General features: G+C 45.9%; 1 protein-coding gene across 1 annotated transcript in view; it reads right to left on the bottom strand.

Annotated features, from left to right (window-relative positions):
• Positions 1–2,232: 2,232 nt before the first annotated feature.
• LOC102930882 (adenosine deaminase) overlaps positions 2,233–16,107 on the bottom strand; it is a 30,332-nt gene continuing 16,457 nt past the window's right edge. The window contains exons 6-11 of the mRNA XM_037915620.2: positions 12,608–12,732; positions 8,478–8,549; positions 7,983–8,084; positions 5,826–5,893; positions 5,179–5,308; positions 2,233–3,989 (exon numbers count right to left, since the gene is read on the bottom strand). Coding sequence (XP_037771548.1) covers positions 3,885–3,989; positions 5,179–5,308; positions 5,826–5,893; positions 7,983–8,084; positions 8,478–8,549; positions 12,608–12,732 — 602 coding nt within the window. The 3' untranslated portion in view covers positions 2,233–3,884. The remainder of the gene's footprint in view (positions 3,990–5,178; positions 5,309–5,825; positions 5,894–7,982; positions 8,085–8,477; positions 8,550–12,607; positions 12,733–16,107) is intronic.

The raw sequence follows: 16,107 nt of genomic DNA on the forward strand, positions 1-16,107 counted from the left end.
TTGCTGGAGGCCAATTCCCCTGGCAGTGGTTATTTGATGTCTCTAGAATTTTCATTTGAACTTTGGAGCACAGCTCCTTCAGGGTCCAACTTCATATGCGAAGCACGATTGGGCGGGCTCAGGACTTGGCTGAGAGACCAAGGTGCTAGAGGAAATGCTGCTGGTGACGTAAGGTGTCCTTTCCACTCAGAAGCACTGAGCCTCCCCCCAACACACAGCGAGTGCATGACCAGAAGTCCATGTGCACTATGAAAGAAAGAGTGATCCAGTTAGGGCTCCAGAAGAGGACAAGAGCCCAGCTGGAATACGATGCTGTGTTTTCCTCTCATGTCTCCTAAAGATTAATGAATGGACCCCATGCCACCTCCAAGAAAGGAACGAGCACGTTGCACCCCCACGCCACCCCAACCTTCCCTTCCTACAAAACAGGAGCTGTAATCACTGGGCCACACTAATCCACAATGGCCTTTCTCCCACTCGGTGGACCTTGGCACTAGCACTAAAGCAGCTGTAAAGAGTGCGACTAGGCTGAGGCAGAAAAGGAGAGAGAAACATTCCCGCATGGTGACCCAACACCAAAATCTCCTTCTTGGCCAGAGGGAAATTAGAGGGGAACAATGTTACGAGTTCAAATTTTATCAGACTAAACAAGGCCATAAACGAGGTCGGAATGTGCTGCCAGACAGACCAGACACCTCCAAGGAGCCTAAGAAATGAGATGACTGCGGAGCCAGGATAGAGACTTTTATGGCTCTGAAGCACCTAGAAAACAAGGATTTAGCAGCTAGCAGGTGCAGCTTCTGCCTTTTTTTTTTTTTCTTTGACAATCCAACAACCAACCTCAGGTCAATCAGCTTCTCTGGATCATGCTGCCAACTTTGCTCCGACATGGTATGTCAGAGCCCGCTCTTGTTCCCATTGAAGTCCGCGGCAAACTGGCCACATTCTCAGTGACTCCAGTAAGAGCACAGTTGGGCTTTAAATGTCCAAGTCTCCTGTTCTCTAAAGCTCTGGCTGAGTAGAATCCATGTCTCATCCAGCCTCCCACATGCTCATAAGAATGGAGCAACCAGGAAGAGCAGAGAACAGAATAATACACTATAAACTCAAGCACTACAAGGGATGGGCAAATCTTAGGTCTCTCAGCTCACAAGAGTGTGCATTTAAGGGTTATTTTTAGCCCAAATCACCTGTTTGCAAACTACAATTGGATAGGAAAGATGGGGGCATCAGATTTCCCCTGTGAGTAAAAGACCCGTGTCAGCTGCCATCCCCAATTGTGCTGAAAGAACAAACACATCATATTATTTAGTAACATCCTGGCTTTCAGAGATGCTAGGTCCACAGAGCTCCCACTGACTTCAGTGGGAAGTGGAAGTGAAACTCTGATCACGGACATAGTGGTAGAAGACCCTTGCAAAAGTGGGCCTCCAAAAGTGAGCTGACACTAGGATCTAACTGACTGCAGAGGGAACAGTTCCAAGTTCAGCGTTGCCTCACAGCTCTGATTAATTCTGCACAGCCCGGAAGGAAAAAAACTCCAAACAAAACATTGTTTTTGGACTACATGGCAGAAAAATCACAGCCCAATGCCCAGTAATAACACTGTCACTTCTGGCAGTGACAGGTCTCTTTCTTTGAGTATAATGGGGTAAATGATGTGTGAAATTGGAACAGTTTATATCAACAGCTCTGAGGAACTTGTGAGCCTCCAATGTCTGAACAAGAGACGCGTTTGCACTTCAAACAGGAGTCTCCTCCCACACCGTGTAACTCCACTGACTGAGAGAGTTACTCCTGATTTGTACCATTATGGGGGGGCGGGGGGGGAGTCAGGCCCCAAAGTTACTGAATAACAACATTTGCCATGTGTACACCCAGGGCCTGATTCTGATCCAAGATGCATCCATTCTATAATGGTGTAACTCCTGTGATTTCAGGGATGCTATTCCCAATTTACATGTCTGCTAAATGGGAGCACAGGTCCAACCTGGCCTCTGCTTCCATCCATCCCATCTCCAATTTTTCCCTTCAAGCAACCAGAGCCCAGCTTGTGGCACTCAGGGTAACTGCACAGATTCCACCACTGGTTGTGATTGACTGCAGAGGCCCTAGGGATATGGAGGTGAGAGGAAATTTCAAAGGTTACCCATAGAACTACAGTATGGAAAAATACACGTTACTTTTTTGTAGGTCCTGTCAAAACAGCAGCTAGTGATGGTGGTCAGTAGGTAGATGTTTTATCCTTTTTATTATGTTGGCAACATGCTATTAGATACTAGATATACGTTAGATATATATAAAATCCCAGAGTCAATTATCCCCCAGGTTCTAACAATGTGGGTCACATTTGGCTAGAACTATGGTGCAGAATTTGACAGTTTCCTTTTAACTCTTTAAGCAGAAATTAGAAATAAAATTAAACCAGAACAACATTTCACTCAGGGTCTCCAAAATGCGAACAGGTGCCCCCCCCAGTCCTCCCACTCCCGATTTCTCCTGCCTGGAGCAGGGTTTACTCTGCTCAGCCTGTGGGCGAGAGAGGCGGCTTGCTGGGTCCCACTCCCTCGCTGAGGCTGGCAGGACGCTGCCTCCTGTGTCCTAGTGCCCATCGTTGCCGTCTTGTGTGTGTGCTGGGTCCTGTTTCTATACAACTGGTGAGTGCCTGTGGAGGGGCAGGGCAAGGGGGTGGGGGTAAATAGGCAGTGGGGAAGGAAGAGGGATGATATAGGGTAGGGGGGAGAGAAGGGGATGGGGAAATGGGGCAGGGGGATAGTGTGGAGAAGAAAAGGGATGGAGTGAGGAGAGGAAGAGGGAGGGGATGGGACGGGGGAATAGATGGGGATGACAGAGTGCTGCCACCAGAGGGAGCACTGCCTACTTGCTTCGCAGAAATGGCGGTGGGGGGGTGCCCTCTCTCCCCCCCCCCCACCCCAGCTACATGTCACCTTTTGGAAGGATGTGCATGCTACAGGCTGCAGCAGACAGCAACTGCCTGCCCATCCACTGCTGGCCATTTCCAGACCCTTTTTTTCAATAAATAGATTGGACTACTTTGGGGCTTGTTTTTAAGTGGCTTTGGGCCAGTGGTTCTCAACCTGCGTCCCAATCAGCCCAGAGCTGTGCCCATGTGACATCCTCAGAGCCATACTGGTAGTATTGGATGCTACAATGGTAAATAGGTTGAGAACCATCTGGCTAAAGGCTGTAAACGGGAGGTCCTCCCTGGCCTCTGCACACTAGACAAATGGCCAAATTCAAAACATTTTGAGTTAGGTCACTGACATTTTCAGTTTGTACTCAGCAAATGCAAGAGAAATCCGCGAATGGCTCTGGGGTGACTAAAGCTGCATTTTTTGGCAAATAAACTATTTGCTGAAACAATTTCACCCAGTTTGAAGCACACGAGGAAGGTGAGGAAAATACTGTCTTCTACCATGGTTTGACCACAGCCGCAGCTCAACATGATTACTTCTGTAGTGCAAAGAGGGACTAAGGTAGATCAGCAAGGGAACTAGAGCACCAAAAAGTCACATCAAAATGTTACCACCACCACCACAAAGAAAGAGGGCCTTATTTTGCTCTCATTTACACCAGGATGTAAAACTGGCATAAGCACAATGGAATTATGCCAGAAAACTCCACCTGTACATTTGTGAGTCAGAAATCTAGGAAATCAGATATCTATTTAGTATGTGGGTGCTGTATGTAGGTATATACGGTAGGAACCATGGAAATACTGCTTTATAGTGTATGCCTCGGACTGTAAAGGTCAGCAAAGTAATACCATGGCACCTCCTCCCCAAATGCTCCCACTAAAATAAAGAGGAGTCGAGCACACATGGGGAGAGGTGAATGCAACCTGCCGGCTGGTAGAAGCAGGATTAGGGTGGGTTGTTTGGGACCATCCCGTAGGCTTCATACAGCTTACTGAGAAGCTCGTTCTTTTCTTTCTCAGGCAGGAAGCTGGACTTAGCTGCGTTGATGTTCTGGGAGGAAAAGAAGAAAAAAGACTGAGATAGCTGGGTAATACCCACAAGTGTGAGTGTGGGGTTCTGCGTGCACAAATCTTTGTGCATCAGTGAGTGAGAGCGAGTTGGTGCAAGTCAAATGACACTTTTGTTAGCACTGCTACTCTTGAGCTCTTTTCAGCAGCCTCAGTTTTCAAAGGAACCTGCCCCTACTCAGGATTTGTGATGGGCTTAAAAAAAAGCAGGAGATAAACAATGTGTCTTAAATTCCTTTATCGGGTTCCAGGATGTGCAGTTCAGGGGCCTGATCCAAAGCCTATTAAAGTCAAGGGAAAGACTCTCATTGACTTCAATGAGTTTTGGATCAGGCCCTGCCTGATATGCTGCTGTTGTAACAAAGTTCACTACTGGCTTCCCTTAACAATTTACAAAAACGTCTCTCTCCCCTTAATTTATAAGCTTCCTTTCATTAAACAGAAAGGAACAGCTCGTCTTCTGCAGGAGCCTGCAGCAAAACCGCCCATGGATTTAACGGTATAAAGATCAGAACTTTCTATAGCTGGAAGGAAGAACTAACGCATAAGTCTACTCTCCAGGAAGACAGACGCTTGCTCCTTAAATGAGTCCCCTGATACAGGCCCAGTGCTTTCTCCTGCACAGCTGCATTCTGCAAATTCATCTCCAACACACAGAAAGGAAATCAACTGGTCTCCAACATATGGTAGGATGCATGAATGCCTGGACAGTACATATCTCCTTTCAACCCAGTGCACATCTAACGGTGAAACAGGAAAGCATCAGAGGTTACCCACAGAGTTTCACTTGTTTATCAGACTATTTTTCTGTCCCTTTATCTTAGGTACAAGGCAGATGAAAAACAGAATTATTAGATTTTCAGGACACTGCACATGCCAATCTGCATAAAAAAATGCAATGACGGACACCATGTGACCCTATAAGTTATGGCAAAAGGAAATGGCCACGTTGTAGTCAATTGGTTTGCATATCAGTTACACTGGGCTAACTGCATGCTCGTGTTGGAAACTGCTATTGTGCCCCCACATAATTCAGCTTTTTCTCCCCATAGTTTTAACTCCGCTGAACTCTCTTCCAGTTTCATGTTTAAAAATGAGATTTATCTCAGAAACGATGGATCACGTTCGGCTCCAACACGCGGTTTTGCACAGAACATCCCAAGACAACTTACCACTCTCTTGAACTCCTCTTCAATGAAGCCCAGGAACCGCTTAGCTATTTTGTAATCAGTCTCAATTGTACAGTTCAAAATGAGTGGGCTATCAGAGTTCAGGGAGTAATTGGCTTTATCATTCATAAACCTGGGAAAACGGAATTTAAAGTGGGACAAATATTAGAGTTCGCATAGTTTGTGTTTTTCCAAGTGTAAAATACACTAAAAAACCCCACAGCTTGCCACCCAGTTTGGCTACTTTGTATCCAGCTAGATAAACAAATTCCTATGAAAGTTATAGTTTGCATTCCAAAAGGTCATGTTGCTATTCACCATCCTATTTTTGCAACAACAAACCATTTGTTGGATATATGTTCAAAGTGCTCGGCCCCACTATCCACTCCAGAGCCAGACAGCAATGCACTGCAATCAGGAGCTTAGCCTCCTGTTTGCTCAGGGCAGGGGCCTGAGGCTGGCAGAAAGCGCTCTCATAAAAAAAAAATCTAACAGTATATTTGTTACAGAGGCTCTGAACTGATCCCTTAGCCTATACACAATACTCTGACAAATGGTTAGAACTTGCTTCTCATGTGAAATAATAAGGTAGCTATACAAAAGTGAAGTCTGAATTAATTACTTGAAAATAATATATTTAAACGTCTTACTGAATTACTGGGTGTTTCCTAAAGTCTGGATCACATGCTCCAGTGAGAACACTGCACAAAAGACACGTCTATATGTGTAGGGGGGGAAAAAAGCAGAGTCAGTCTCTTCCATAATGCTGCACACAGAGACAAGTTCTGAAGCTCTCCAGGCAGGGCTGTGCCTGAAAAGCACCATATAGATTTACAGCTCTGTGAAAACAATAATGATCATCAACTCCCAGCTTCTGCAATGAGCATTTACCCCCATGCCTGCTGGATATAAACATTTTTGAACACTTGTTTTTTGGCTACTTGTTTCTGCCCATGCATAGAAGCCCCTTGTCATTCCCACCCCATCTCTCTCTCCCACCTTAGCCCAGCCATTCTGGTAAAACAGCCCCCATCGGAGTGAGCAGTGACCTATGATATTGCCATGTGTAAATGAAACCTTGGCTAGGAAAGTGATCACAGCCATCTGCTCAGGATGGTTTTGTTAGTTAGTTTACACTAAATACTCCTGGGGGAATTCTGCACCATTGTGCAATGCAAAATTTACACAGAAATTAATGTTGTGCATGCAGAATTTCCTTTCCCCTCCCCCATGACAGAAATGGGCTGCAGAGCTGCTGGCCACCAGTAGGGTCCTCTGAACTCAGCAGAGCCCAGCTCACAAATAGAAGACGCTGCTGTGGGGAGGGGAAGGGAGCTGGAGGGTTCCCCACAGCTGCAGTTCTCAGCGGGACCGGAAGGAAGGAGGCAGTGTACAGCATCAGGTGGTTTCTCCCTCTGGATCCTTGGGCTCTGAGGCTTCGGGGACAGGCTGAACAGATAGCAAGTGTCAAAAAATCAGGACAGGAGGTGGGGTGTAATAGGTGCCTATGTGAGAAAAAGACCCAAAAATCAGGACTGTTCCTATAAAATCGGGACATCTAGTAGGGGATGTGGGCTGGACCATGGGGACGGAGGAGTGCAGGTGACTCCACTAGGGGGGCCTCGCAGCTGGATTCTGGGGGGATGCCCCGTGACTGGGCTCTGGGGGTGAAGGGGCAAAGAAACAGGAACTGGGTTGTCGTACGGATTTCTTTAATTCTCTACTCCTCAGGGAATTTTTGTGTGTGTCTGTATTGTTACAGACATACATGCTGACAGGTATTTTGAAATAAATTACTAAAGTAATTGAAACTGGCATGATGATATAGTGTTATTTTGACAAATATAGCCAAAGCCCTGGGCCCTTTAAATTGCCGCTGAAGCCTGGGTGGTCTGGCCCCAACCCTGCCTCTTCCGCCCGAGGCCCTGCCCCTTCTGGGGGCCCAAAGCCGTCCCCGCCCAACCTTGCCCAGGACCCCAGCCACCCTGTGTACCGATAAGTCCATTAAGTTCCTTTCACCCCTGCCCAACACTCTGCCCCAGCCTGGAGCCCCCTCCTGCACCCAAACTCCCTCCCAGACAGAAACTAATATAACAGCTGTTCTAGGGTAAGAAGCAGCAGGCTATTTTGAATTACCTTAACTATATTCTACATGTTTTAAGACTGAAATGTAACCACAGAATGGCTTTATGTTAATTAAAAGGCAAGTTTAGTATAGGGTTAATAGCCTCGATGCCATAATTGTGATAATTTTGTTTCAAATTAGGAAAAATACTTGTATACAGGTACCCCACAAAATCTAATAGCCCCAGGCCCACAGGAGAGTTAATCCAGCCCTGGTGACTCCTGTGAGCCTAACACCATGACCACTCACCCTCTGGCTGGGAAGGGGTAAAGGCGTCTCTCTACTCAGAGAGCCGGTGCTGCTCCAAGCATCAGCTGAAGATGGACTAGATAATACAGGCTCCCTTTCCCCAAGGCTGAGCATGACTCGACCTCTGGCACTCAGCACAGAGAGGGATCCAAACGTGTATCCCCTCACCAGCCTAGTCAGTTAAACGCTGGAGCCTTGTATGTCTGGTTTCCACCAAGAGTCTCAGCTAAATTCAAACTGTGGTGTGGCGAGTGGATTTCACTCTAAACGCTGTTAGCACTTGGACTCCAGGTAGCAACAATTTCAGCCCTATAGTAAAGGCATTTACGTCCATGTTCATTATCTAAAGTGCTGACTTGTCATACAATGCAAATGAGGGCTGATCTCTCACTCTCAGACAGAACGATCCCCACCCCGCAGAATTAGTCATTACCTCAAAATGCATCTTCCTACCCAACAGCTCCCTATAAAGGGCTGGATCTTCCAGGACATGGTAGCCATGGCCAATCCGCTCGGCCTTCAGGACATTGATTGCCTGTAGAGAATAGAAAACATGTAAAGTCTCTCTTAGCTCTGTGCAAGGGCCTGACTCCTGCTCCCCAGAGGATCAGGCAAGCTCACAGGAGCTCCTGAGCCCTCCAAGCCCCAAACCAGGACTCCAATCCACGCCTGCATGCATGACATGGGGGCCCAGTTCCTAGGAGAGCCTGCTCCTTCCAAGCATTATATGAGGCTTGATATCCGGCTCCCTCTTTGTATGATGCACAGACTCTGCTCCCTTAGAGCAATGGGGGGATTTGGCTCCAAGGGGCTACTGAGTGATGGGCCAGGATTTGGCCCTAGCTACCTTTGTCCCCTGCATTACAATACAGAGTATTTTGCAGCTCTGCTGTAACTTATTCCACTGCCTTTGGCTGGGGTTTCTTACCTCCTTGATGACAGACGGTGCCCCAGCCTCCCCAGCGTGGACAGTGCGATGAATGCCACATCTTTCAGCTTCCTGGAAAAGCCCACATGAAGCAAAGAGTGAAAACGCTGCTGTGGGTTTGGGGAGGCACAGAGGCCGGGGGGTGGGGGTGGGGAAGGGATGTGAACAAACTATCAGGACAGCAGCCCCACCACTGACTTCTCTCTCTGCCTTTAAGACAGAACGAATGCTTTCAACAGACCATTAAGCTGAGAGCTCCAACCCCAGGAGTAACGACTGTGGAGCAACACAATCAAAACAAGAAGAAAATCAATTATCAATCTCAGACAGTGTAGGAGCTGGGTAGGTGAGTGTCTGGGAAGCCCAGCCAGCACTAGGGAATGAAAGCAGTCACCAGCTGGCAGTTATTCATAGCCCACATGCAGCAAGTTCGGTGAGTCTCAGTCCAGTCCCTGGTGTCCACATCACACAAACACCCCCACAACTACAGTACAACTGTCTCTCTTGCTGGCAGTCTCAGCAGACAGGCCAAGGACTAACTGAGCCATGGAGACCGACCTGTCCTCTCCTCCCCTTGAGGCACGCTGGCTGAGGTGATGGGGCAAGGGGGAAGTTCCCACTGCTGTGGCCTCTGCCGTACCTGTTCTAGAGAGGAGGGCCTGCTGTCTCAGGAGCTCTTAGCTTGGCACCTTTCACCAGTCTCACACACACACACAGGTTGCTGCAGCTGTTTTGTATTACTGAATTTTTCAGGTGCTTTGTGAATTTTCCACTTGGTTTGCAACCACTGCATATCCAGGCTCCGCTCTAAACTACTGGGTAAGACACGGCTCCGCTTGGTATGTTAATAAGAAAAGCCCTAGATGCGTCCACTTGAAATTAAACCGAGACTCCCTGTGTCTGCAGTGATAGCTTTGTTTTAACACACTCTTGTCATATGTCCTGCACAGAACAGGGACTCAGACAGTTACCCCGAAGGCTGACCATTCAGTCAGGGCTAAGCTTACCAGTCTTTCCCTTCACACTGGCCTTTCACTCATGTGAGAAAATGCTAATTTGGGGAGTTCTGAGGATGAACAGATTAATCCAACCCCCGCTGAAATCTATGGAATGACTCCAGCGTGTTTTGGATTGGCCTCTGAACTATCAGAGCGAAATGCTTCTCCTACTGATCCCTATGATTGATTAAGTAAGAGTGAACGAAAGTTTTGCCATTGACTTTAATGAAGCATGACAGGGCCTTCAGGGCTCTGAGCAATGTGTTTCAGAGAACTCAGAGGCAACAATTTAAGACAAAGATTCTGTGCTCAGGCAAAACTCCTCCCATTCCATCAGTTCCAGTTACCTGCTCTTTCATTAAGAACCAATGTGTCTGCTCACTTTTATTGTTTATTTACTTATCCCCCTTTGGTGCCCTACGCAGATTAGAAAACAGCAAGATGGGCAGGAATTTCTGTGGGGTTGTGCACGGGGGAGGAGGGAAGCCAGGAATCTCTCTCCCACCTCCACTCTTAGAGTATGTCTACACCGCAATCACAGGCACGACTGGAGCTCGGGCAGACATATGGGAGTAGATTTAATCGAGCTAGCTCTGGTTCCAGAGCAGCGAAGCTGCAGTAGCGCACACTTCAGTGTGGGGTAGCTGCCCAAGAATGACACAGGGCTACAGATAGGTCTGTACAGTCCACACCGAAGCACGTGCACTCACACCTTCACTGCTCCACGATCTGAGATAGCTGGATTAAAGCTTAGCTCAGGTATGTCTGCATGAACTGCAATCACACCCCTCGATTGTCCCCTCCAAACAGCATCCTCTGACTCTAAATAATCCAGAACTTCCCAACCAAGGTGACTGTCCATTCCTCTCTGCATGCTTCTTTGATTTATAACATCACTTACCTTGGACTTTAGCACAAGCTAATTATCTAAAGTCACAGCTTCAAGATCTTTACATGGCTTCCCTCCATGATCTCCCCACAACCTACTGCAGGCAAGTCACTAACAGAACTCTCCCTACTACCCCCAATTGTAGTGACAGTCATTGACTTCTCCCAGCCAGAGTTTAAACGGCAACACAACTGAAAACTGGGAACATGGGTCCAAAGGCAGACATCGGATCCCTTCATCATAAGCCTCTCATTTCATAAGTCATATTATCCATGCTACTGTTGATACGTGAAGCTCCAATGTGAGGGCAATTTAGAAAAGGATGTGGCAAATTGCCGGCACGACTATGATGGGTCCCACGCTTCCTCTTCTTGGGGGGGGTTCAGGGCGCAGTTTCCTGCCCTTGAACTAGGGTATCTACTGTCCCACTAGTAACCCAGAGAAGGGTAGTGGAGAGGGAGGGACCCGGGCCCGCCCTCTACTCCGGGTCCCAGCCCAGGGGCCCTAGGGATAATGGTAAACCACTTGAACTAGTGCTTCCTTCCTCTGGACTACTTCCCTCTCCTGCTCTTCAGCTTGTGGGGCTTCCCGCCCTCTCTCTCTCTGCACAAGCCAGGTGTATCTTTACCTAGAGTCTTGGTCTTCTAGCCAGCCACGGCACTTCTCCAAATTGCTCTCTGCTCCAACTCCTTCCCCTGGCTGATTGAAGCAGGGGGGTGTTATCAGGTGACTAGCTTCAGGTGCTGTAATTGGCTTCAGGTGCTTTTAATTAATCTATAGAAACCTTTCTTCCCTCTACAGGGAATAAGGCTTCTCCTCATCCTGGGACTTACATATCTCTCCTATATCACTCTCCTGCTGCCTTGTGGCCATGCTGTAATCACAGGGAGCATTCTACTTTAATGCCGGCTGAGAAAGCCTGACAAATTGGAACTTTTGTTCCTTCCGTGTTTCTCTGAGTCTGAATGAGATGCTGGCTTTCAGACAAGAACACGTCAAATCCTTCAGGTTGAGACATTTGGACTTTGAGACTCCACGCATAGGCAAGCTAGATATCAACTGATAAACTGTTACTTTCCATCCTGTTTTATCAGCCTTTAAACTACCTGGATGTAGCATGATAAGCAACTAATTGATTCATCTTGTATAAAGCAGGTAAAACAATTGCACAAGATGAAGGTATAGTGGCTTGATTAGTGCTCATGACAAGGAACTTCAGCATGTTAGAAAGGATAAGAAACTGCTACGTAAGTAATATCTTATCAATAAGTGCTCAATGGAAAGATGATAGCAAGTGAGAAACTGCATGGATTTCAAAAATGGCACTGGGCATTTATGCAAGGAGACATCGATTGTGAAAGTACAGGTGCTCAAGGCCATGCAAAACAAAGGTATATTTCTTCCATACTCTTCCCCTCGTCCTCAAGTTTTTGCTTTCACATTAGGACATTTGTAATGATTCCCATGACAACCACAGATGGCAGTCGGACTGTTAACTATAACAGTATACCCCTGAGATATCCCTGATTCTACCTCAACCAATCACCTGACACCCACACTATTTTTAAAGCCAGTGTCCTCTCAGGCTGGGTTCCTGAGCACCCTCATTTCCCACTGACCTATGCCAATCATGTAACTTTTTAAAATACAATCACCCCTAGAGTCCTAAAATCCTGAAATATAGATGGGCGATATTTGTATGGGGCTTCCTTTTTAAGCTACAGCAACATCTAGTTAACTTTGAGGAAAGAAATCTCCTCCAATACCATCATCGTAGTTTATTACAATGGAAAAAACTTTGATTTAGTTTCTGCATTTTACTCAGCTGGAGGCAGTGAAGATGCACTAGCCGATTTCATGTTTGGTATGGAGTTCTGATCCTGCAAATCAACGTAAGCAGGCAGCCCTATGCAGTCCTTGGAGCAGTCATGCAGATTTGAATGCATGATCATTTTACCACCAATTTCACTTTGTGGTTCTGTGCACCAGCTCAACGCTGAAGAACCAAAATTGTAAATGCAGCTGGAACACATTGAAATAAACACATCTCTTTATACTTAAATCCTGTATATACTCTATAATTAATTTAAAAACCAAATTAAAAGTAATATTTCTACTATGCCAATAAAACACTTCTAGTAATTTTAAGACATGATTTTTAAGCCCTACAGGCCATTTTTGGTCTGAACTACTTGCCAGAAAGAAACTGATACAAGATTTTTCAAGAAGCTAATTGAACAAACCTCATAAGCCTTCCTATGCTCTGGGAAGGTCTCAGCCACCAACAACTCATCCCCAGCCAGGTCTATGGCTACCACCGTATTGTTCTGGTATTTCTTACACAGCTCCACCACCTCCAATGACCAGCCTGGAAAGAAGAGCAGCAGGATTCAGGAAAAACATTCCACCAGGGTCACCCCTGAGCTCTTGTCCAAACCGATGTGGTTGTTCACCAGGCATTGGACAGTATTGGAAGACAGGATTTTGGCTGGATGGACCATTGGTCTGACTCAGTATGGCCGTTCTTATGTTTTTATGAATAGAAAAATTAAGTTCATTTCCAGGATTTCCCCCAAGTTTGAAGCCCTATAAAAAGCAACAAAACCCTAGAGCCAGATTTACAGACCAGAGCCAGAGAGGAAGAACCCCACCAACAAGTGAGCTCACTGCCTGTAAAGTTGGTAGACATGACAGGTTTTAGCCCTGGTTATTAGGCCTTCCAAGGGAGAGCCCTTCGTTATCATTACAGCCCTTGACAAGAGCAAAACTCCATGAGTCAACCCCAGTAGATTGTATTATGTTGTGACTTTGCACTTTAGAATGTATGTGCCTGACTATATAGTGTGGGAAGAACTGCAAACCCCTGCTTTCTCATTATCACAGGTCAGACAAAAGGGTTGGGGATGGGGTGGGCAGAGAGATCCTGTTTAAAATGGAAGGGTCATGCACTAGATGGATCTACACCCATACTACCATCATCTGGAGTTACACTCTGGGCATTAAGTGCAATGGCAGAAACATAATAATCCTAAGAGTTAACTGCTATTTCACTCTTTTCATCCATAGATCCGATAGCGCTAAGTCTAAAAGAAGGTAAAAGTATTATCCCTGTTTTATCGATGAAAAGACCAAGGCACAGAGGAGTGAAGTGATTTGCCCAAGGTCACAGAGCAGGTCAGGACAAAAGCCAGGATTAGAACCCAGCGCTCCTGATCCCCAGTTGGGTGTGCTAGTTATTTATGTACTGAGGTTTGTACTAACGACGCAAACAAGCACCCATCCCAAGCTCTAGACACCATTTGCAAACCCTCAGAAGAACGATCCATACATTGCACTCTAGTTTTCAACTCACTGAGGGCATTAACCTGGCAGCAACGTGAACAAAAAAAAAATCAACCCAACTAAACCATTCCTCCTATACGCAGCTGGGAAGACCAAGACCTACATAAAAAACAAAACAGCATTTAGCTGGGCACAGGGCAATCATTGCTCAGAGCAGCAGGGGCATTGTGTCTTAACATGTGTAGAGAAAATGATATTTTCCATACAAAGAAGCAGCATAAGAAAAAGAGCATCAAGGGACAGGATTCTATTCCCAAGGCCACATTTGACTATGGAGGGGGGTGAGGAAGGCCTTTTCTTCCACAGCAGTGCATCTGGAGGTGCCAGATGAGATCCCTGCTTACCCCTTTGTAAATATTCCTCTCCAAGTCTAGATTTATAGGAAGCAATTAAAAAAAGATTCATCTAAACCACTTTCTAAGGACTACACAACCATCCAGATTCCCTGAGTGAAAGTGTAAGCCTATGGACAGCCTGCTGTGAGGATAAGCAAGTTTCAATGATGCCAATGGATGGAAACAAGCGGTTCTGCTTTGGAGATGGAAGAAAATGCCACTCTCTCTTAGGAGATAATGAAGGAAAAGATGAAAAGTCCAGAGGTGAAGAATTCAGGTGCTCCAGGCTCCACTGGCAGATTTAATTTGGGAATGCTGCCAACAGCATGAGGAGCACAGCAGTTCCCTCTTAAAGCCCTTACTCACTGCCCTTTGGGTTTGTTTAATTTTTCTTGGGGGAAGGGAGAAATCAGAGAAAACTTCTAAAAATATTAAACTAAAACGGGCAGAGGAGGGCAGACACAAAGGTGTGGTCAGCTCCAAGATTAAATTCAACACAGCTCAGAAACACAGAGGGTGGCAGCAACAGGAGGGCAGAAGTTATGAAAAACTATTCTAAAAAGAGAGAAGTAAAAGCAGTAACTGACTAGGAAACATGAGGCTTTTCTAGATGTGTCTCATCTCATTTAGTCTTTCTGAAGGACCTTCAGACTTAAGACAGCAGGGGACACACTTGCTGAAGGCCCCTAACAATGCACCTGCAGTACTGCCTGGCTTTCAGGGACAAGGGCTCTGTGGCATAGACACTATAGAGTTTGCATGTGGGCAAACAGATGAGCTGGCAAACCTAGTGGGCGCACATTCATTGGCCATTTAAAAGCACAGCCTGGAATGGCACCTGAAAGGTTTTTCTGTAACTATATGTGCTTCGTGGCTTGGAAGTGATGGGCTGATCACAGTTACAGGAGGGAAAAATAGAGAACGACTGCATCTGCCCAAGTAACAGCAATCCACGCTTTAACTGCTCAGAGAAGAGTCTACACACTACCACACTGAGCATGAGGTCTATGATGATAGCCAGAGGAAATTATGGAAGTGACCACTCAATACAGAAACACCTGCCGCTAGTTTGGATCTGCAAAAAGAAAAGGAATACTTGTGGCACCTTAGAGACTAACAAATTTATTTGAGCATAAGCTTTCATGAGCTACAGCTCACTTCATTGGATCACTTCATATAGGATCATTTCCCACCTTTTTAGATATAGACCTGCTAGACATTACTAGTATGCCTTTTCACCACCCATCTACTAAGTATCCCGAGGCAACTGTTCAGCAAGGATTTCAAAATGTCAGTACATGCCTTTGTTTATGAAGGGTTAAGTTACTGCAAAATTGTTTCCTAGTCTTCCTGATTGTGCTATTTCTAGAATGCAGCAGGTCAAGATAATATAGAAAATTGGCTGACTTACCATATAACCCCTGTTTTAGATAACGGTATCGGCTGTGGATAAGTATTTTATTTATAGAAGTCAATGAGTTTAAGGCCAGATTTTAAAAGATATTTAGATGCATTAAAATGCAGATAGGCACCTGGTGGGATTTTCAAAAATGTTTAGACACCTTTCGAAATCCCACTAGGCGCCAGGCTGCATTTTCAGGCACCTACATACATTTAAAATTTTGGCCTTTAGTGAACGTGGCTTAGTGTATTTCACCTGTTTTTTGGACCTGGTCCTGCATAGAGTATGGAAACAACAGGTTATTTAGTTAGCCCTCATCATAACCAGACAACGGAAGTGCAGTCATTATATAATTGTTCTCCTTGCCCATGGAATGTTTCCAACTTGAGCATCTACTCTGCAGCTTTACCTGAAGTACTGCCAGGTATCTTTGTTACTGCTTTTAAGTACTGATCATTTTTGTTCTACACTGTGCTTTGGGATGCTGGGAACAGCACTATCTGATACACATTTCCAACCCAAAGGAGTCCAGAAATTTGTTTCATTTTCAACTAGGAGCTCAAGTTTCCCCATCTTTCTCATGGAAGGGCATAATACTGAACAAGGTTCCAGTATGGACTGAAGCAGTGTATTTCAAGGGTTTGGTTTGTTTAATACCAGAATT

This window comes from Chelonia mydas, chromosome 13, assembly GCF_015237465.2.
Source record: "Chelonia mydas isolate rCheMyd1 chromosome 13, rCheMyd1.pri.v2, whole genome shotgun sequence".
Taxonomy (NCBI): domain Eukaryota; kingdom Metazoa; phylum Chordata; order Testudines; family Cheloniidae; genus Chelonia; species Chelonia mydas.